Consider the following 23326-nt stretch of genomic DNA (forward strand, 5'->3'; position numbering starts at 1 on the left):
GAAAGAGAGAGTGGTAGAGAGAGAGAGTGGTAGAGAAAGAGTTTTAAAGAGAGTGGTAAAGAGGGAGAGTGGTAGAGGGAGAGTGGTAGAGAGAGAGTGGTAGAGAGAGAGAGTGGTAGAGGGAGAGAGTGGTAGAGGGAGAGAGGTAGAGGGAGAGAGTGGTAGAGAGAGAGAGTGGTAGAGAGAGAGCGGTAGAGGGAGAGAGTGGTAGAGAGAGAGAGTGGTAGAGAGAGAGAGTGGTAGAGAGAGAGAGGTAGAGGGAGAGAGTGGTAGAGAGAGAGTGATAGAGGGAGAAAGTGGTAGAGAGAGAGTGGTAGATGGAGAGTGGTAGAAAGAGAGAGTGGTAGAGAGAGAGTGGTAGAAAGAGAGAGTGGTGGAAAGAGAGAGTGGTAGAGGGAGAGAGTGGTAGAAAGAGAGAGTGGTAGAAAGAGAGAGTGGTAGAGAGGGAGAGTGGTAGAGAAAGAGTGGTAAAGAGAGAGTGGTAGAGAAAGAGTGGTAAAGAGAGAGTGGTAGAGAGGGAGAGTGGTAGAGGGAGAGTGGTAGAGAGAGAGAGGTAGAGGGAGAGAGTGGTAGAGAGAGAGAGTGGTAGAGAGAGAGTGGTAGAGGGAGAGAGGTAGAGAGAGAGAGTGATAGAGGGAGAAAGTGGTAGAGAGAGAAAGTGATAGAGAGAATGGTAGAGGGAGAGAGTGGTAGAGAGAGAGTGGAGGAGAGAGAGTGGTAGAGGGAGAGAGTGGTAGAGAGAGAAAGTGGTAGAGAGAGAGTGGTAGAGAGAGAGAGTGGTAGAGGGAGAGAGTGGTAGAGAGAGAGTGGAGGAGAGAGAGTGGTAGAGAGAGAGTCGTAGAGAGAGAGTGGTAGAGAGAGAGAGTGGAGGAGAGAGAGTGGTAGAGGGAGAGAGTGGTAGAGAGAGAAAGTGGTAGAGAGAGAGTGGTAGAGAGAGAGTGGTAGAGGGAGAGAGTGGTAGGGAGAGAGTGGTAGAGAGAGAGTGGTAGAGAGAGAGAGTGGTAGAGAGAGAGTGGTAGAGAGAGAAAGTGGTAGAGAGAGAGTGGTAGAGAGAGAGTGGTAGGGAGAGAGTGGTAGAGAGAGAGCGGTAGAGGGAGAGAGTGGTAGAGAGAGAGCGGTAGAGGGAGAGAGTGGTAGAGAGAGAGTGGTAGAGAGAGAGCGGTAGAGGGAGAGAGTGGTAGAGAGAGAGCGGTAGAGGGAGAGAGTGGTAGAGAGAGAGTGGTAGAGGGAGAGAGTGGTAGAGAGAGAGTGGTAGAGGGAGAGAGTGGTAGAGAGAGAGTGGAGGAGAGGCCCCCCCAGCCGCAGCTCGTCCCCCTTGGCGCGTCCGGGTCAGGGGTGAGGGGTCCGGGTTGCTCACACCTTTCTTAAGACCCGCGCGGCCCGCCAACATCCCAACTGCCTCGCCACGACCAAGTAAGCACTTAACAGCCGTTACACACGGACACGCAGACGTGCTCCCCTGTGCAGCCACCCCATCGCTCTCTCTCTCTCTTCATGTGTCTCTCACGCCCGCCACCGCACACATATCTTCGCGTTGTCTCTTTCACCATATACCCTTATGTGTTGTTTTTTTTCTCACCTTTTCTGAGAGATTTTCCCCAGTCGGAGGCTGTGACCCTACACTGCCCCTTCACTGGGTTTTAAGGGCGGAGTAACTTCACAGCGCTTCTGCAGACAGGTCTTTACACGCCTGGCTGGCCTGAGCTGGTGAAGATGTCGACCTGGCGAATTTCACACTCTCCCTCTCTCCCTGCGGGTCGGGCGGGGCTCCCCGCCGACTCTTCCTGCGCGCGGCTGAGTCGTTGCCTGATGCAATGTCCGGATCGGCCGGGCCAGAGATCGTATGGACAGGGGAACAGCCTGCCAGCCGGTAGTCTGATCGCAGTCAGTCAGAGCAGTGCACCTCATACGGGCACTGTCCATTGTAAATGCCCCTTCTTGCCCCTCACGCCAGCCTGCGGTGAAGGCAGTGGTCTCCTCAGCTTAAACTGGCCCAAATCTCCATAAGTCCTTTTAGATCGACACAGCCATGTCCCTTGATGCTGCAGGGTGTTTCTCGGTGTGTTTGTTTACTTAGCCGCTGTGTTAGTGTGTAGAAGTGGAGAGAGCTTAAATTATCCTCTCCGTGTGCAGAGTGAGCTTAGCATAATGGCACACATGCTAAGACTGATGGATATTGCCTGCTACAATGTGCACGTGTGTGTGTGTGTGTGTGTGTGTGTGTCACATTCCACCTCAGGGCTCCTCAGAGACCTTGGCACACAGCAAACACCTCCAGCTGAAAATACAAGTGCATAATGGTGTGTTTCCACACACGTGCACACACATGCATACACACACACACACACACGCATATTATTCCTTGAGCTATGGGGACCTGATAATAAGCAAGTGCTCCCTCACCCTGCAGAATGTGAACAGGCTCCAGTTTGAAGGCGGTGGAGCCAACCCGGTCCGGTAATCTCTGCTGCGGCGTCTGTCACCACCGGCCTGACGGCACGCTTATTAATCACGTTCAGCTAATGCCCAACTACCTACAGCTAATAATAGTTTACTGTTCGTCTTAATATGCCCCCGTCTCTGACCCCCCCCCGCCCCCCCCCGCCAACAAGCCTGTGTGCTCCGAGGCGTCAGTGCAATCAACTCCAATATTATTCATTTGCAGCTTGGGACGGGGGAAACATGAACTGAGAGAAAGGAGAGAAATGCAGATGAGATTTCCACACCCACGTACGTGGTTCAGTGTTTCGCTTCTCTTGTGCTAAGTGGCCTTCTTCTCGACGATTCTCTTAATCAAATTTGTTTAATCAAATAGCTGAGGACCTGCCTACACGCATTCCATAACTGCCAAGCTATTATTCTTTTTTTGTTTCGAATTGAACAGTTTGTGCACAAAAGCACGACGTTGCGCCATTTCACTAATTCATCCTAATAAAATACCTTAGATGCCACCGGTGCTAAAGTGCTTGTTGAGGAAGTCATCCATAATGTGATTAAAGCTGTCAATCATGGTCAAAGGTTGAGGACAAATGTTTTTTGGTTCATCTGCCTCAGCATGAGGATAGTCCGGTGGAGACATCTGGAGACGTAGCCTGCGCGGCCATTACAGTCAGGTCAGGGATGTTTCGCCGTGTAAACACACCGACGGCATTTATGTTAAGTGTCTACCTTGTGTGTCTCATTAAAAATTGATTACGACAGAATCCAGTTTCAGAGGAATTCACACAAAATGCTGGAGTATTTCACAATAAAAGTAGTCCTGGTGATTGATAGATTGTTTCAGATATTGGGGTTATTTATTTATTCATTGGTTGGCTTGACTGCTAATCAGCACAAAATAGATAAAGGCAACCTCCTTCCACTGGATTAGAGATAAACCTGCCCACAGAAGTGCCACACCTCAGCTGCGCTCATGCCACCTTGTAATAGGTAGAATCTAAAAGTAGGCGGTACCTGATGAAGTGGGGGGCGGAGCTGCCTTGCCTTGCAGCTGCCACATATATGCCGCAAAACTGATCCGCGATCAGCGTGCCACCGCGTTCATCCTGACCGAACAACTCCACACGAGCGGTTCGAAGCAGAAACCACCCGACACAACACGTCACGTCACCCACGCGGCTTTCCATAACATGCGGCACACGTGACCTTTGGATTGGGGAGCAGCGGAGCCCGGTGGGGCCCGGAGAGGTGACGAGGAGACTGCCGGAAGACTCCGAGCCTGTGCAGCTGCTCTGGCCCCGCCGCGGTTTCTAATGGCTTACGGGCCATCTGTCTAACAGTGCCCTGATCCCCCTTTTGCTGCTTGCAATCGGACTGCAGAGAGCGACGTTTCCAGATTTTTGTTGAACTTTTGGATGCACTACGAGTTCCGTTTCTATTCTGGTGACGCGCAGGTCACAGATTTCGCAACAGTCTGGCTCTTTGCCAGCTACAAATGGAGATTAGTCCAAGTTTAACGGTCCATCCCACAGACCTTTGTGGACTAAGGACTGCTTATATTCTCATCACACACACACACACACACACACACACACACACACACACAGTGATACATGTCGTCCTCTGAAGGAAGCGGCACAGAAACAGTCCTTGGGTTGCTGTGAGCTGCCGCACGTGTTTGGGGTCTGGACTTTTATTGGCCCTCGTCATTATCGGGACGTGAAGGATAAGCTGAACTGGGCCTCTGCCCGGCAACTGTGCTCTCATTGGTCATTTAAATTCAGCCCAAGGTCATGCTGCTATTCTCACCTTGTTTATCCAGACCAAGCTCCCTCGTCCTTTTGCAAAGCCTTGTTTTTAGGCTGCAGTCTGTGGATTATGTAAGGCGTAATATTGTCTCCGTAGTGACTTAAGCTTTATGTAACACGGTGGACTTTTTTTTCCTCGCGTGCGCGTGTGTGTGCATGTGTATGTGCTTGCCACTCACGTGCCCGTGTGTGTGCGCACAAGCTGGCAAAGTGTATGAATTTGGGTGTGTTTGTGTGAGTGTATGCATACCTGCGAGTGCATGTGTGTGTGATTCATGCATCACCATGCTGTGTGATGTTCTTCAGTTGCAACCAATTTTACAGACAATGACAGTGAGTGGGAGTTTATACTGTCAGTTAAGATGAGGGGCACGATTGTGGGGACGCCTGCCGTCTATGGGGGAGTTTAGACCTGAGGCAGGACGACACACTCCTGTGTGAGCCGGAGGGAATGCCTCTGACCTTCCTCTGCCCCTGACCGAGTGTCCTTAAGATTTAGGGTAATACGTGTCCCAGCAAGATCGCTCCCACTGCTGGTAAGTGGAAAGTCAATGCGGCACCTTTGATGAAGCCCGCCTGGCCCTGATTTGTCTGCCAGCCACGGGGAGACGGGGGAGGCGCACCGCTACTCTGCTCATCTCGCACTCCAGGTGGTTTGTCAGGGGGCTTTCCAAGCCGCGGGCTCCGGGATTGGCTGAAATCTCAGTGAGGCACTCAGTAAAATAACCAGTTTCCAGGTTTTAATCCGATCCAGAAGCCAAATGCTGATCTGATAGGGATAAAAAAAAAAAGTCTCGAGCCTGATTACAACTGAGAAGATGGAAATTTATCCACCGCACTGATCTGAGAACAGTTTTCTTTGTAATGAAGAATGCATTTGCAGCAGTTTATCAAATCGCTGGCTGTCGCTGCCTCCCTCTATCGCTCTATCTTTCCCTCTCTCCATCTTTCTTCCACATCCTGATTTTTGGCCCCGTTAAGATGAGAGCGAAGGGCATCTGGAAGGCTGTGGCCAGTGTTAATCTCCAACTTCTCATCTGCCAGCCAATGCCTCAGCCATTCACGGCCCTGACCCCCCTGCTTTGGCCCATCACAGCGCTGACCGCTCTGCCTCGGCCAATCACAGTCCTGACCCCTCTGCCTCGGCCAATCACAGACCTGGACCTGCTGCCGCAGGTCTGTAAGTGAGTGACTGTCTCCAGCACTCTCATTAGTGTGCCGTTTTCCTCCTTTCATACACACACACACACACACACATACACACATACACACACACACCCACACACACACACACACCCACACACACACACACACACACACACACACACACATACACACACACACACACACACACATACACACACACACACACACACACACACACAGCGGGCTTGACGTCGCCTTTGGACAGTGCTAGTGCAGACATCGTTACTGGATTATTACATAAAACCCACCTACAAAAACCTGTATCCACTGCACCACACCAGGGCGGTCGTCGAGGAAGCGCATTGCGTGACTACAGCGGCTGTTCAGTGCCAGCGCCAGCCAACAGGGTGTGAGTGTGTCTGAGTGTGTGTGTGAGAGTGTGTGTATGTGTGAGTGTGTGTGCGTGTGAGTGTGTATGCTGCCTGTGTTGAACCGACTCTCAGCTAGACTCTTAGTGCTATGTGAGGCCCATACGCAGTGTGAAGCGTGATTCACCATTCTGCTCCCAAAGTCAGACCCATCTTCCCATCTGGGGTAACAGGACCGATCCAAGGATGGCGTGCAGGGGTTGGAGTGATGGTTGCCATGACGTCACACTGGCTGTCGGAAATTGCAGGGTGCCTATCTGCAGGCAACATCACTGTGCTTTAGATACTAATATGACCTTACTGCTTTAAACAGAGACAACCCACACATGCACACACACCCCACACGCATGTCTTCATGTGGTCTGTCCTGGGAGTGACAGGACAAAACCTTTGCTCCCTCAGAAAACGTGATTGTTCTATTGTAGGAACAATACTACACAATATTACACAAATTACCATGCAGATGAGCGATTGTACAATACGAGCAGGAGGACAATGCACTGATCATCTCTTTTCCTAGACTTTGAATAATTTGTGAGAATCACTCAAGGACTGGCAATAAATCTTATTAAACCAATAATCCACTATTGTTGCCTATATAGAGATTAACATCCATCCCAGCCTGCGGTGATGTAAAGAGACATCACTTGGATCTCTCCGCTCCATACTGATTTTGTGCCTTCGTCTGAGCCTCCGTGTCAAGCGCCGGACGCCCAGTTTGGAAGACGAAACCAGGTCAATGGCAAACAAAGGTTGTTTACCGTGGCTTTCGCGCACCTTGTTGTGGCAGGCGCACGCAGAGCCAGACGAGACGAAACAAGGCGAGACAGGGTGAGATGGGGCAAAACAGAGCGAGACGTTCGCCTGGCTCGGGCCCACACTGGGCTTTGACTTTAACAACCCAATTCGTTTTTTTTTTTCCACGATGTTTCGGAAAGCCTCCGTCGCTGATATTAAACAGTTTGCGCGTGTTTCGTGCGTGTGCCGCTTCCACAACAGAGGCGTCTCAGGAGAGGCCGGGAGAGGTCTGCTCCGTTTGTCTGTAAACACGCGACGGCTGATGAGGTGGTGTGTGTCCGACGCACTCACTGTTTACATCCAGACCCAAGGAGGAACGGCGTGCAGAAAAAGGCCAGGCTTTCTGTAGCCGCTGCATTCTCTGTCTGCCAGTGAAAGTGATCTCAGGTCATGTTCAGATTAAGTCACTGTCCCTGAGACTCTCTGTGTTTGTTTGTTTGTGTGTGTGTGTGTGTGTGTGTGTGTGTGTGTGTGTGTGTGTGTGTGTGTGTGTGTTTGAGGCGGCGGTGGGATGTGAAGAGAGAGGGTGTGCTATAAATAAGCGTGGCTCAGTACAATTCCAGGAATGGGTGCATGTATCGTCACTCAAGCAGCGCGCACAGCAGACTCTGGGGCGGAGCCTAGGTCTGTCCCGCCCCTGCATGTGCTCCACAGAAGCCCCTCCCCCTCTACCTTCCCCTCCGCCATGAGGCTGCGTCGGCTTTTCAGTCAGCTTTCTGTTTGAGTTTTATTTTTTCCTTTTTTTTGTTTTTCTAGTTCTAAAGCACCTTGTGTTTCTTTCAGTCTGACTTTTTATTTTAGAAAAAATAACTTAAAACAAACCGAATAAACAAACAAGCCGATCGGGCCGACCGATGGTAAATTGTGTGTCTATGGGAGAGCTCTCCCAGGGGTCGAGGAAGCCCCTGGACCCAGATCAGCCGGGGCTCCCCGCGGCCGTGTGCGCGTGTGCCAGCCGGGTCGGACCCCGGAGCGGCCAGACGGCCGCGACCCCCTTGCGGTCCCTTCCACCTCGATCGGTGCCTCATACCTGCTGCTGTTGTCAAGGAGATGTTGCTCGCAGAGACGGGCAGCGTGTCGCACAGAAGAACCGAGTCCGTCTTAATTAAAGGGTGAAATTCGTTAAGGCGGCGTGGGGCAAATGGGAGGGCTTATCGTTCTTCCCCATCAGTCATCGACCCCTGCTCCTCACACTAAGGAGCGTACATACACAAACCCTCCAATACTCCCATGGTGTAACCAAATGGATGGTGGATGGGCTACATGACACCATGAAAACTTCCCACCCTCTCTGTTTGTTCGTTTGTTCACCTGCCTTCGTGCTGTTTGTTTTGAATTTACCACGTCGGTGATGCATCTTTTGTTCGCTATAAATGCCGGTGGCTGTTTCCTTCAGTGCTTCGTTCATTGTCCGTTCACTTCATTTATTGTCGGTCCTCCCCTCCTGCTACAATGGCACAAGTGGAGAATTCTCACCATCTGCACATCGCCTGGTTTTGTTTATTGGGCGGGAAAAAATGTAATAACCTTTGCTCTGCCATTCGTGACGTGATTGCTGATTTTAGGCGCGTGCTGCCTATTGACTGTTTTCATATGCACTTCAATAAGCGCGAGCAGATTTCTCATTTCAAAAAGCAGTGCAAACTGGGGCAGCTCCTCACCTCGCACTGCCTCACACTGCCTCGCAATTATCCTGACTTCTGAGCCTTTTCTTCCATGCCGAATGTCTATAAAAAGTCATTTCAAACCCTCGATATTAATTTAATCGAATCTGTCGTTTGATGTTTCCAAAAGCACACTATAGAGGGCAGACCACATTTTCTGTTGAACTGTACATGATTGGTACAGTCTGCTATGTTTTTGTGGGGTTTTTTTTTCCTGGGGTTGAGATGTGCATTTTTCCTTGCCGCGTTCTTCCTGGGTGCGGTGTCAGACTGGCGCGTGCTCACCCTTCTCACTGCGGCTTTAAAGCCTTTATTGGGCACAGCTGCAGAGACGCAGCGTGCGGAGCTGACAGGGAAAACCGAATTTTCAGACACAGACATGCTTTTAGCTCGTGACCTTTCACCACGGCACCTCCCTGTGCTCTCGCCGAGCTCCTGGCGCGCCTTCCCACACCAGCCGAATGCTTATAGAGACAAACAGATGGCCATAATAACTGCCTGCCAGAAATGTTCCTCAGGCAAAGCGGTGTCGGTAGCCGGAACGCTCGTGGTTCACTAAACAGCCAGACGCACGCGAATCCGAAAGAGTGCTTCTCGCAGCGCTTATGGAGTGGCACTTGCCTCACGGGCATCCTTGGGAGCACGGGGGCACTTTGCTTCATGAGAATCCTTGGCAAGAGTTGCGTCTGGGATGTCACTGGCCGCGAGCACAGCCATTATCATTCTGTTTCATCGCGTATGACGTCATCGTCCCGGTGTTAGGGGCGTGGCTTTGACGTCACCCTCTGTTGGAGTGATGGAGAAGTCACTCTGATCACAGGATGACATTATTGAGGTTTCCCCATGGATAACACACGCCAGAACGAGGACGGGAACATCATTTTGGTTTATGTTTATTTGCTATGTAGAGTTCATAACATTTCAGAAAGAGTAAGAGTTTTTTTGTTGTTTAAGTAATAGGCTATATGTGCTGGTTTTTACAATGTGCTGGTCTTTTAAAGTAGCTTGGGTTAATATAATATATAATGTTAGTGTGGCTAATGTTAGTTAAAAACATGCATTTAGCCTCACTAGTAAACAAAAAACGCCCAGGGACAGAAACAAATTAATCTGGTCTTGAATTAGTTTCACCCTGACTGGATCCAATCCCAAACAAAATAATGTCCAACTACAGTTTGGAAAGTAACATTGTGTGCTTTATCCTGCTTGTCACTTGTCCTTCTAAAATAAAGTACGTAAAATTACATTTTCATAAATGTTACTTGTGACATTGTTTCCTACTTATCATAACAATATCATATGAAGTATGTTAGCTTATGGAAACCATATGTCGTACATTCAGGGTTAATGGTAGTTGGTTTTTGTTTTTTGTCAATTACTTACTACATTGTGAACTACTTACAAAGTTTGCCTCCGTATGGTGTTCTCTCTGTTTGTATCTGTTTTTCCGGTGTTTGGATTTAATGGGTTAATTGAAAATGCATGTTTAAACTCATGGTGTTGACTGTGCTGCTCACTGTAGGTTTACCTCCAAAATCGTGACTCGGTGATTCACAACACGGGCATTATTAGAACACTACCACCTCATGAAAACTTGCGTTTTCAGAAGAAAAAAAAAATTGTTGATTAACGTTCTTGCAGGATAATAGACCCAGGGCCATCATTAGAACCGAGCCTTCAGGGGTTAAACCCTAAATATTTCAGTGCCCCGTGTGAATTTTTCCATCTCTGGTTGATTAAAGTTTTATCACTACTGACTCTGATTAGGTAGAACATGTGACTTCAAGATGCAAAGTTCTAGATATTTGTCAGATTTTCCACGTGGAACTGCACAAATGACTTGTAGGTGTGTGATTTCTCTTTCATTTAAATGCTAGTTTTCCAATCAAATATGTAAAGATATTTAGCCACTGAACTCCAAGTCTGCTGTTCTTGTAGGTAGAATTTCTCCAGCTGGTAAGGTGGGTTTGTAGCAGGGAGAAGAATTTCCTTACAGTGGTAGGGGAATGTCCCTTCCAGCACGCTGTAGTGCCGTGATGCCTTTGCTTTTAAAACAGTTTGTTAGGAAGAGTGGTTTGACTTGAGATCTTGCCTAAATGGACCGCTGATTTCACTGAAGTCTTGATTTCGATCTAAGTTATTTGGCAGTGTGGTGGTTGCTATCTCTTCTTTGTGCAAGTTTCACTTTCATGCTGTAGAGCCTCTAAGAGGCATTTTGGTTGTTTTGTTTAGTTTTTTTTGTGTGTATTGATTTCTAAAACTCATTGCAAAGTCTTGGTGTATTTTTTAAAGTGTTTGTTTTACAAGCACTGTTGCATCAGTTTGTTGAGTGTATGGTGGATAAACAGCCTTTATGGAGCCTCCCGCGTAGCGCTAGACAAGGCTGCACGTTTGAACTCAAGCCTTCTTCTACCACCACCACACACAGCAGAGGTCGGTGGGTGTGGGCTAGGATACTACCCCACTGCCCCAAAACCTCTTCAGTCATGCGCTGATATGTTAGTTATTTTAAATTCTGAGATGCATATCAAAGGTTTTGGTTTAATTGCTCCATTTATTTCTTTTGCAGGTCTTTTTTTATTTAGCTTTTTTGTCTCTCCATTTTGCTTTAAGCCTGCACATCCATCTGGGGCAGTGGGATGAAGTTCCAATTCCGCACCTTGGATATTTTACTGATTTGATGTCTCTCTCTCTCTCTCTCCTCCCCTCCCTCCCTCTCTCTCTCTCGCTCTCTCTCTCTCTCTCTCCCTCTCTCTCTCCTCCCCTCCCTCCCTCTCTCTCTCTCTCTCTCCTCCCCTCCCTCCCTCTCTCTCTCTCCTCCCCTCCCTCCCTCCCTCTCTGTCTCTCTCTCTCTCTCTCTCTCTCTCTCTCTCTCTCTCTCTCCTCCCCTCCCTCCCTCTCTCTCTCTCGCTCTCTCTCTCTCTCTCTCCCTCTCTCTCTCCTCCCCTCCCTCCCTCTCTCTCTCTCTCCTCCCCTCCCTCCCTCTCTCTCTCTCTCTCCTCCCCTCCCTCCCTCCCTCTCTGTCTCTCTCTCTCCTCCCCTCTCTCTCTCTCTCTCTCTCTCTCTCCCTCTCTCTCTCCTCCCCTCCCTCCCTCCCTCCCTCTCTCTCTCTCTCTCCCTCTCTCTCTCTCTCTCTCTCTCTCTCTCTCTCATATATATATATATATATATATATATATATATATATATATATATATATATATATATATAGCCAGGATGGGCTGGAAGCGTTCTGTGTTTGGTGGTTCTACCCTAGGCCTCTCACCTTTGCGTTGGGCTGCATGGCATGTTGTGTGCAGTTCTTCTTTCCTGATCTCACTCTGGTGTTTAAGCGTGCACACTTGCGGTTATGTGTGACTCTTATTTCGGGTAGTAAACATTTTATTCTCCCCTGCAGACATCCACCCTCTCCTGTCTGGATGGTTTCGATGACTTTTCTACACTCTTATGTGTTTAATCATTAACTTAACATTATAAAAATATTTATTTATAAGGTCTGTACTGATTTGGAATAAAGCAACACAGTTCAGTTCTAGAGTTGATTGTTTATAATTTATTTGAAATGAACATATTCTCTCTTTGTTTACAAATTAAAAGAACTTTTGATGTTTAATGTTTAGAGGGAAGTGTCCTTTCCCTCTTTGGTCACACATTATATAACTAACATGATCCTGATAATTAAGTTAGTTTGCATATCAGTTAGTTTCTGTTATGAAAGTGAGACTTTTATTTTTAATGACCTTATTACATTTAAATGCCTGTTTATATGCATCATTATTCAAGGATAATACTGGAACGATACTTCTGCATATACAGTATATTGACATATCTTTTATTATTTGATTTAGCTGTGTGTCTTTCTGGAACCTTCTGAAACCGTTTATTGGGAAAACATCCAGGATGGTAAAAGTTTAGTTCGGCAGTCCAGTGGATGCCAGACTATAAAGCACAGTCACTTAAGCATTTACTAACACTCAAGCTACGGGAAGACTGAGCTTTAACGCTGAAAAGCATTCAGAGTCCTTATTCAAGTTCTCCCTGTGGGCGAGCTCGTCCACCCAACTCATGACTTCTGTGCCCGAGCTTTAACAAAGCTAAGCTTTCTTTGTGTATTTTAGATTAGAAAATTGCACATTTAAGGACGGGTGAAAACCTCCCAGGGGAAAAAAAATGCATTTAATTTCACACTTGAAGGAAAGGTTGTAGCAGACAGACCTACCAAAGCTAAATTAAACAGGGCTGGAGTAGTTTCTAGTTATTTTTAAAAGTCTGTGCATGGTGAGTAAACATTACCACGTGCCTCTGATTCGTTTATCTTATGTATTAATTTTATTCTTAATTCCTTTGTGGGTGGAGTCTGAGCAGTTTTAATGCCACGTGCCCTGTTTTGGCTGCGCTCGCACCTGGCATTTACAGCGTCTGTCTGGAGGACCAGGGTTACTTGGGGTCTCCCACCCATGACCGTAGGGGCTGGCATGACACTTTCTGCCACTTGTCATGGGAATTTCAAGGACTCACGCTGAGTCAGCTGTCTTGTCAGATTTGCGAAGGCGCTCAGTGAGCACTGGCGCAGCAAGAACCAGAGCCATTGCATGCGTGTTGCGGTCACGGAGCAGTTTCTGCACCACCGGGTGCTTGGAGGTGCGCATGGAGACGCATGTCGACTGACCGTATAGGTTGGCTTGTTAAAAGCAGTTTTGTGGTTAATTCTGTCTGCATAAGCATAGAAACTGAAGTCACATTCCGGGCGCCAAAGTGGCCCTCACTTCTTCATTAGACCTGAACAAAGGCAGGTGAACACAGTCCAAAACAAGAGGTTGCAGGTTTCTAAGGAAAAGCAAACTGGGACGTTCTAAAACACACCAGTTCAGCGCTGTCCCGTGAAGCCGTGTGCCCGCAGGAGGAGACTTAAGCACATCTGTCTCACTGGGCTCGCTGTCCATTCAGCTGTTTTTCCCCCGTCAAACTGCGTATTAACGCGCCCATTAACGCGCCGGGGTGTCACCCGCTTCTCCCGTCTGCTTCTCAGCGTGGTGCGTGAGGAGCTAGACCTCATTCACGCGCTAAACGACTTCCCCCACCCCCTTGCACGGGTGTTGGCGAACAATAGCGTGTGCCCGCGGAGTGAGCGCGCGGCGCTTTAAACAACCTTCACCTTCCCGGTGCCCCGTCACGTTTTATTACCCCCGCGCGCGCCGGACGGTCAGCCACCAAGAAAAACCCGCGGAGGCGAACAGTCACCGTTAGGCCGCGTAACGCGCCACAGAAGCGATTTTGCAAAAGGCAATGCGAATCAGGCTCTCGGTCAGCTCTTAAAAAAACTGGCTGATAATGCAGCTAAACAGATAAATTAGGTTAATTTAAGGACGACTCCGCCCGTGGGCGGAGAGCCTCGCGCAGAGCAGGTGCCCTTGCGCGCCCGTAGCTCCAAGTCCTTCACGCGTGTGATATGCTGCTGATGCTGTGTTCCGTTTTTGTCTCGATAGGTTACAGATGGGGGCACGATTAAACAGAAGATTTTCACATATGACGCCATGTTCAATACCAACTACTCCCACATGGAGGACTATCGCCGCCGAGAAGATCTGGTGTACCAGTCAACAGTTAGGTAAGAGGACTGTGTAACGGGACTCTGCATATGGTGTTTTTGTGGATGCATTTAAGTGTATATTATTTCCAAATATTAAATAAAGCCAAGTAAGGGAAGTGTGATGGATGTTTCATTTCGTCACTGTACAACGAGGCACGGTGCCGACAGAATTACAGGAACTACTAAGATGAGCAAGAAATTGAAGAAATATGAAAAAAAAAAGTCTGATTAGAAACAAAATGATTTGTTATTAGCTTGACTTTACACTGGAAGTCTGAGGGAAATCTAATATTTAAGTGAGGAAATGTTATTCAGAGAAAAAACCTTCAAGTTGGGTGGAAAAATCGTGGTGCACCCTCCCTTTGCTACGAGCCCTGTCGTTTCTCCTAAATGGCTGAAGGAAGTGTTCAATGCATAGGAAGGGACTTAAGCTCCTTCCAAATATAATCTCTCGTGCCTTCAGATTTGTGAATTTTGGGATTTTCTCAGGCTATAGCCTGTGCATAATGCATGGCTACGTATGCACTAAGCAAAGTGCTTCCCAAGTCATTTTGCTGCAGTCTAGACGGTGGACGGGTTTGTTCCATCACTAACAACCCCCCCAGCACACACACCCACACCCGGGATGCACGGAGTGTCTCTGACTGCTGTTGGGGTGCTTTGGCGTAACACTGGAAACACAGTGATGTTTCCGAGGCAACAATGCTTTACCTGAGGCACATCTTCAGGGAGGCCACTGTGCACAACACAGAACGCCCCCGCCACAAACACACACACACACACACACACACACACAAAACCACCAACCCAGACTACTCTACTTCTTCCTGAAATCGAAAGAGCTCCTCTCTCTCTGCTGAGGCACAGGTGCAGAGATGAAAAGAGGAGGAGGAGAAACACACACACACACACACACACACACAAAGAGAGTCTGACTGTGTAACTAAGGAAGAGATTGTGAGTGAGACAGACAGAGCAACTGTGTGAGTAAGGCAAAGAGAGTAAACAGGGAGTAGGAAAGGCAGAAACCCCGGGAGTCAGAGCTATCTGGCGAAGACACAGTGATGAAGGGTACGGAGCCGACGCCCAGTCCTTCCTCGGTGCTCTACTGTCTATCTTCTACAGATGACGCGCGCAGGCTCTCCAGGCTGCCCGCCTGCCGCCGCGTGTGAGCCTCGTCTCAGAACTGGGACAAGCACACATGAACAAACACTCCTACCCAGCTGGGAGCAAATTGACAGCCACACCAGAAGAAGCGGCGGGGAACGGCCTGCACTGTCCCCTCCGTCTCACCCAACGCTCAGCTCGGAGGAGTCAAGCAGAGAGGCTACTCTGTAGTGACACACAAGCATGCATACTCATACACTCTAAAAAAAATGCCCCCCTTCCTTTACGCTCCCTGAGGAGGCTGGTAGGAGGAGAGAGGGGTCATCTACGCTGGATAATTCACAAGCAGCATTATCTTGCATTTTCAGCCCGGAACAACAAATGCCACACAGGCTTAAGGTCTCGCACTAATTGAGCCTCCTGCCCAAAAAGAGAGAGGGAGTGCTAAATTATGCCTGTCACATACTTGTCTTTGTCTTGGTTATAGAGAACAGCTCTCATGTTGCCTGGTTTTAGGCAAAAGCTCAGTGTGTGTGTGTGTGTGTGTGTGTGTGTGTCCCTCTCTATATATCTTAGCCTCTGCTGAATAAGATCAGAGTTTTCCTCTGTTGTGAACAGCTCTTCTTTTGGGGGTTTGGCACTATCCCTCTCATTGCACGTGACAGATTCATTTCCCCAGAATACCTGAAGTGTCAAACAGGACAGCATGACAGCGCAAATTGAAATTCTGCGTCCCGGCCCAATCACTCTCCCCCGCCCTCCGGAGGAAGCCAGAAGGTAAAAAGTTGAAATATTTCAAAAATTAATCCCACCAGTTTGAATTTTTAACAAGAGTCTAATTCTAGGAGTATAGCATCTCCTTTTATCACCCGGGGCTCCCCGTAGTGATTGACAGCTCCGGCTGTCGATCAAAAGCAAATGGCGATAACTCGTGGTGAAATATTAGCTTGGAAAACTGCTAACAGCCAGCGCCCTGAAGATTAAGGCCCAGGAGGGCCCGTAGGGGGGCAGCAGATCAGTCAGAGCTGCAGACAGTCAAGTCCGGCCGGCGTCTTTTACTGGGCTTTCTTTCCCTCGCTCTCTCGAGGAGGGCATGCTGGAGCGATAAAATATGCTGTGTGTCATTGCGCTGCGTGACGGGACGTCGCAGCATGTCTGTGAACCTGGAACGCACTCGCAGTGGCGGAGGCGCCCTCAAAATGCCCGACTAAAGGTAAACGCAGGATAATAACACTTTAAAGGGACTACCGATGGAAGTTGCTACGCGCCTGAATGGCGCAGTGGACGTTCTCTCTCTCTCTCTCTCTCTCTCTCTCTCTCTCGTTCCGTCTCACTGGGCGTGTCTTTTTCTGTCTCTCACTCTGTCTAGCTCCGCCCTGCTGGGCACGTGACTTTCTCTTGGTCTCTCCGACTCTATCTCCGTCCCTCTGTGTCTCACATGTCACGTGCTGCTGTGGCAGGACCCAGAGTTAAATTCTGCGGGCTATTCAGTCGGGTTTATTGATTCCTCAGTTCTGCAGCGTAGTGGCTGCTTAACGCCTTCTCTGTTCAACTGCAGTTATTTTGTGTGTGTGTAGGCCTGAGCTGATCTGTATGCTTGTCACTTCTTGACTGACGTGTTGAAACGTCTTTTTATGACCAAGTCCTTTTGCTGCATTTTTTCCCCCCCCTCTTGCTTACGCAACGGGGTGGAGAGGAGCAGCGTGTGCAGATCACGCCGGCGGTCTTACAGAGGAGTGTCTCTTGCCGGCACTTCACCACCCTCTTCTGGAACAATATTAACTGATTTACTGTATTTTCTCCGAGCAAATCCCTCTTCCTCCCGGCATACACAGACCCAAGAGTGGCAGGCCCTAGCCAGCCACCGATCCCCCTCACTTTGGCATGATTTAGCGCTAATGGCTCTTTTATTGCTCTCTGATTAACTATCCGTTCGTGTTTTAGAGCAATGGGCGAGGGAGGGGTGTCGGTGTCGGGGGTGAACGCTGAACTTGCTGTAAAGGAATAACTTAAGTGCGAGGCGGTACCGCGCCCCGCACCCACAAGGTAGAGAAGAACGGAGGAAGGGCAAGAAAGAAATGAAAGAGAAACAAGAGATGTACTTGAAGGTGTTTGACGTGGGCGAAGCAGAAATGTACACCGGTGGAAAACGGAGAGAGGACTTGGTGCTTTGAGGGGCCGCGGTGGGGGGGACCCACCGTCACGCTGCCGGGACCGAGCCGCACGTCACACAATCATAATCACAGGGTGTCAAGAAGCCACGAGGAAAAAAAACAAACAAAAAAACCCCACAAACTATCATTAGCAGCGGCTGAAATTGTAGCCATCTGCTCGGCGCAAACGCTGCCCAGGGTTATTTCTTCTCCTTACGCTGCCGCCAGTGATCCACACCACAATTAAGTGTGACAGAGCTGTTCTGCTGCAGGCTGGAGCGTGTTAGCTCCGAGGCAGGAGGGGGGAGGTGGGGGTGGGTTTCGACTCGCTTTCCTGGAGAGGTCGCGCTCGCCTCCCGTCCAATCCGGACGAGCCTTACCGATCGAGCCGCTTCCTGCCGGCTCGCAAAAGGTTAGCGGCGGCAGGACTTTATCGAATTGCAGCAGATTAACCTGGAGGATGGCCTGGGAGAGGGAGGCGAGACGCAGGGAGAGATGGGCTGAGGGAAGTGCCGAGGGTGGGGCGCCTGAGCCGAGCGAGTCGGAGGACGAGAGCGCGGCACCATCATCTGGGTCTCCCCACTGGAGCGGAGCGGAGGAGGGAGCGAGAGGAGGCTTTTCTCCAGTGCAATGATTCCCACTGCCTAGCTTTCTCTCTCTTCCCCCTCTCTTTTTCACTGTCACGCTTCTTTTCTCCTCCTTTCACACTCTCTCTCAGCCCCCCCCCCCCCCCCCACACACCGCAATTCAATGACAGCCTTCATATATTTACGCTTTTTGTAAAACAAACGAAACATCTAGACGCCAATGGACGGCGCCTTCCCGCTCGGCTGGTGCATGCTGGGGGCAGATGGGGGCCACCAGTTTCTCAGAGACGATCCGGGTTTTGTTCACGTTTCCTGAATAATTAATCCTCTTTGGTTCTGGAGAAATCACAATCTGTCTTTTGGCTGATGAAACCTCTGGTTCACCCTGTGTAAACAGAGAATTTAACGCTATTTATAAACAACATTTTCTTCGGGGATGCCGCGCCAAGGATCCTCCCTGAGGCCGAATCGACGCTCATCCCCGTTCATCCTCGTTAACCAATTAAAAGTGGATATTAGCAGATCAAAGGAGGGAATTATGGATGAATGAGAGACATAAAGCCTTGTCTGACGTGTTTTTTTTTTGTTGTTTTTTTTTCTCCCTGTTTTGTGTCCAGGCTCCCGGAGGTGCGGATCTCGGATAACGGGCCTTACGAGTGCCACGTTGGCATCTACGACCGGGCCACCAGGGAGAAGGTTGTCCTGTCGTCGGCGGATATCTATCTCACAGTCATGTGTGAGTACGCAGGCTTTGCACTCCCTCATCCCCCGCTCGCTCTCTCCTGCCCGTCTGCCTGCTCTATTAGCTGCGTCTATTAGCCGTGTGCTTGTCCTGCGTCAGCAAAAAACAGGTCCCTCCATTATCGTTCCTTTGAGAAGAGTGGCAGAGGCCTGGGAGATGGGATGAGGTCCTCTTATGCGCGTAACGAGGTCGTTGGGAGCACAGGTTTTGCGATGGAGGCTACGGCTTTTAGCGGCCTATTTTCAGGCACAAGTGCTTTGTCCCGCGCTTAAACCACCAAACCATCCCCCAACCCCCCCCCCCCCGCCCACAGCGTTATGTGACTCACGTGAATCCTTCATCTTCTGGCAATGATTAGTCATACGAAGCAGAGCAAGAGAGGATGTACGCGTGAGCATGCACGTGCAGGCGGGCGTGCGCGTGTGTGTAATGACATTTACTCAGCAGGAACGCTATTAGGGGGGCTGCCTCGCTGTGATAAGGGCTTTTGAACGAGCAGGACTGTGTGTGTGTGTGTGTGTGTGTGTGTTTGCGGGGGGGGTGTCTTCTCTCGAAGGTTCCTCTCCTTGGTACTGCAGGGTGCTGCGTGAGCTGCCCCTCACACACACACACGCACACACATCATTACAGGGCAACTTCAACAGCTTTCCCATGGATGGGATGAGCTTCAGTGCCCTGCTGGCTCGCTCCTCATTACAGTCTCCCCCTTTAACGTTAACTTGGTGGCCTTCACCGATTCACTTCACCCGTACGCGTGGTTAAGCAGCGTGCATACGATTGAGGTTACCTCTGTCACAGCTCTCGTGAGCCTGTAGGTCACCTCCAAGGATGTTGTGCGTCCCATATCCGTAACGGCGAGGCCTTCCCAGCAGTATGCAGAGCCACTGGTTGGAAAAAAACAAAACAAAAACGTGCTAGCCTGCCGTTCATTACTCTGCGTGGTGAAACGTATGCACCTACCAGAATGGCCCCGACGCGCGACTCGCCGGCGCCAAGGTGCTTTAAAACACTTGTGTCATTCCTCCAGGGCGTCGGTGAGTCCAGCGGCTAGCTATCGTGACGCTCCTGTTCCGAAGCCTAGCTGGTTGCTGTCACTCCGTCACGCCATCACTCTGTCACTCCGTCACCTGTCCCAGCCTTCGCGCTTGTACGTTACACCCACGCTCCGCTGTCCACCTCGGGCTGCTGGTGTTCTGTGTGAGCGGTCTCCGCACCCAGAAGTAGTTTGTTGTTCTGCTGTTGCTCTTGAGAAAAGTACTGGCAGGAGGTGCTGCTGGCAGGAGGTTCCGTGGCGGTCCAGAAAATATCCCTCTCCCAGTTTCACTGTCATATCTACAGGATTAAGTGATGCCATGCTCGGGCAACAGGCGCTTTTAAAAGCCTCTTCAAATAATCCCTTAATATTCCTGATAAATAAACAACAAAAAAGGCATAATATGTCTATATTCCTCTTTCACCTGGATAATTGGTTAACGAAACCATTTCTGAAAGGTGGCCTTGTAGATGGCAATATTATTATAAAATCTAATTCTGACATTTTATCATCTCCCTGTTTTATTAATTACCACTAATGTTCACTGTGATTACATACTACTGTTTTTGAACGTGGCACCAACTGAGTTAAAATTCTTTGCAGGGTTGAGAGATATATGATCAAGATGCTGTTCAGTGCATCGAAATGCACATCAGTGAGTCTATATTTTGTTGGTTGCATTGGGTTTTGTGTTGGTTGCGTTGGGTTAAATCTCAGATAGCCAGCCAGTGTATGGGAGGTACTTCTGTGTGGAGGGATGAAAAAAGGCACAAGACTCCTTGGATGAGGCCTGAGTGAGGCAGAGGTGGACCTGTCACTGAAGGGGCGTGTCTCGTCTCAGTGAGAGGCATGTCCTGTCGTCCATGGGACTGCGCTGAGCCCAGCGGCGCTCCCGATTGGTCCTTCTCAGCAGCAGTGGTGCGGCATTATTCACCAGAATTCTCCGCTGCTCTGCTTTGTGTTAGTGCTGTGGGTCCACGTGCTGAGCCATGTGCCGAGCGCAGGCAGGGGTGCTGTTCGTGGTTCCAGTGCTGTCCATGGTCCTGAAAAGAAGCGAGCTGGCTGGTTATTGTCGAAGGAGAGTTTTTACAGTAACGTGCACTGAGCATTTGTGTCAATTAACACCCAGTTATTATCATTTCTAAAATATTTTTTAGATACTAAACTCATGTTTATTTCATCGTGCTGTGTACCAAAATTTTGTGGCCACAATGCTCCACTGTTACAAATCTTCATGTAGTGGCAGAAAAATGTCCACTCTCTTATTGGATCTGGGCACCCAAGAGTTGAAAAGCAAAAAGCAATAACGTTGCACAGCAGTTCCATTAATTCATCCTGAGCCTGCATTTAAATGTAACCAGAAGCAGCAGGTGAGCTGCTGAGAGTTGCATATGTTTGAACAAGTTTCAATTATTTATTTATTTATTTATTTTATTTTTTGGTTTACTTGTTTACTTCAGGTTGGTGCTGGAGAAATTCTGCTGCTTTCCATTACAAGGGAGGACGTGAATGTCAGTGGCACATAACCTGAAAAAAACAAGGAATAATTATTCCGACGCGCTGCAAAGTAAAGACGAGAAAACAGGGCGTAAATTTGGACCGCGGGCACTTGTTTGCCAGCTGCAGGGATTTCTGACAGATGTACAAGAGCTTCTGTGCAGAAGCCTGCGAGTAAGTCCCAGAATGGAAATGATTCACCCAGCCTTTTAAGTGTCTGTGGGGAAGACCCACCCTCCATGAATGAATAATGTCAGCATAGCAAGTGCATTTTTCATTCATGCTAATGTACTCTATTTCATCAATGGATATGCAGTCACCCAATCTCCCCTCTAATCGTTCAGGAATTGCAGGAAAATTGTGTGCGCGTGTGCGCGCGTTAAGGAGTCTTGCTAAGGTGCGGGAGTTTGTAGATGAGCTTAGCTGACTTTTAAATCCCCACTCATCACTGAGGATGAAGAATGGCCCCTAGTATTGTGGCTAATTGCCATCTAAGCTGAAACAAAATTATTCATAACCTATTAGCGTGCCAAGTTCACAGGAAAGACAGGAAAGGAAATAATGTGACAAGTGAGAGAAGGAACATGTGCAAAACGTTAATGAACAGTAAGTCGTGCACGGAGAGCGGTTTAATTTTTAAAGGGGTTCATAAATAAGAATTATTATTTTAATGGACTTTTGACAATTATTCAATTATTCGCTTTGAAGGCCAAATTTTTCTAAGTCTCAGCATTTTTACACTGTCCTTCAGCCCAGTCAAAAGTTTTGGATGCTTTCTGCCTGGAGTTTCAACACAATGATGACCTGTTTGAATAATGGAAATCAGTTTGAACATAATAAGATGTTTTACTGTTTACATTTACAGCGAGGGGTGACATCTCACTCACCCAAGCCCTTACACACACACACACACACACACACACACACACACACACACACACACACACACATGCACGCACACGAGCATGCAGGGGCAGTGTGCATTTTCAGTCTGACCTCTATATTTGCCTCTGACTGGTGCAAAATCTAGCACCAGCAATCTCGTTAACTACCACCACATCAGTGTCACATTTACCTAGAACAGCGCAGTAGTCTATCTAATGAACAACAATCGGAACCCAGACGGGTTTGGGGTGGCAGAGATGACAGGCTGACGCCGCCTGGCTCAAAATGTCAGTGTTTGTGCTGCACATGGCGTGAAGCTTGCCATATGAGTCCCAGGCCTCTAACATCAGGGCTATCCAAAGAAAAAGGCCCATCCACCTTCTCCACAGAGTTATGGAGCCATGGGCGTGGTCAGAGCTGTCATGGGCGTGGTCAGAGAGGGTATACATGATCTTAGAATGGGGATAATGGCTTGACCACTTTAAACCGACCCATCATGATGCTGACAGTATAACACATGGGTGATGTGGCAGCCTGCTGTCACAGCTGAAGACCAGCATCACATACGCAGTGCTGTGAAGTCCTGGCGAAGGGAGAAGAAGGTGCAATCATCACCCTCCTCTGTTGGCAAGGTTTACCTAAAGCTGTGCTTTCATAAGGCCTGTGAAATAATTCAAGACGCGCTGCAACCGATGACTCACCCAGAACCCTACTGAACAGACACTGCCTGCAACACCCAGCACAGGTACATGACTGACTAACCACTGCTTTTAACAAGCACTTTGAATCACTGGTACTTCTAAATCAATTAATGAACAAGTGTTTTTTTATTTCAACTCTATCCGGTACAGTCACGTTTATATGATTTATCCAGATAACACTGTTTGGACCCTAACAGAATCCCCATCCACAAGTTAAAATGCAGAATGAATCTGTAATTTGCAGTCTCATAACTAAGTGTAAGGATAATTAAGCGTGAGCTTGGCCGATCCAAGTTCTGTGAGCAACATTCTAAAATAACTGGAACTTCACACTCAGCCACCAAAAATATAATCCAAAAGTGCTGAAATTAACTTTATTTTAACTGAGTACTCTCTCAAACGAGGGCTTCTATTTTCTACTTTAATTCTTCTGTCTTTAATACGACACTTTTCCAATAATCTTTCTTCCCCTGTCATTGGCCTATACACCCCTGAGCCCATGGAGCGGCCCAATCACATCCTCTGCCTTTGTGTTGAGGTTTATATTAGTATATCGCTGTTGGCACTCTCCTGTGCGTGCGGTTTACGCCGCCATTCTCCTGGATTAGTGTACAGCACGCTGTGTCCATGTCATTATTAAAGAGCTTAACTGCGGGAGAGTCACCGTCTCACTCAGTCACATTGTCTTACCAGTTCCAGCACAGAATGAAAAGATCGGCAGATATTCAGCAGAGATGCAACATGTTAT

At 48.7% G+C, this 23326-nt stretch overlaps 1 protein-coding gene across 3 annotated transcripts in view; it reads left to right on the forward strand.

Annotated features, from left to right (window-relative positions):
- Positions 1-23326, forward strand: part of igsf21a (immunoglobin superfamily, member 21a) — a 158502-nt gene that overhangs the window by 80778 nt on the left and 54398 nt on the right. For all 3 annotated transcript variants that reach the window (XM_035520667.2, XM_081705611.1, XM_081705610.1), the window contains 2 exons: positions 13770-13891; positions 18338-18456. In XM_035520667.2, the coding sequence (XP_035376560.1) occupies positions 13770-13891; positions 18338-18456 (241 nt within the window). The remainder of the gene's footprint in view (positions 1-13769; positions 13892-18337; positions 18457-23326) is intronic.

Source organism: Electrophorus electricus, chromosome 22 (genome assembly GCF_041902795.1).
Source record: "Electrophorus electricus isolate QZ-2024a chromosome 22, ASM4190279v1, whole genome shotgun sequence".
NCBI lineage: Eukaryota > Metazoa > Chordata > Actinopteri > Gymnotiformes > Gymnotidae > Electrophorus > Electrophorus electricus.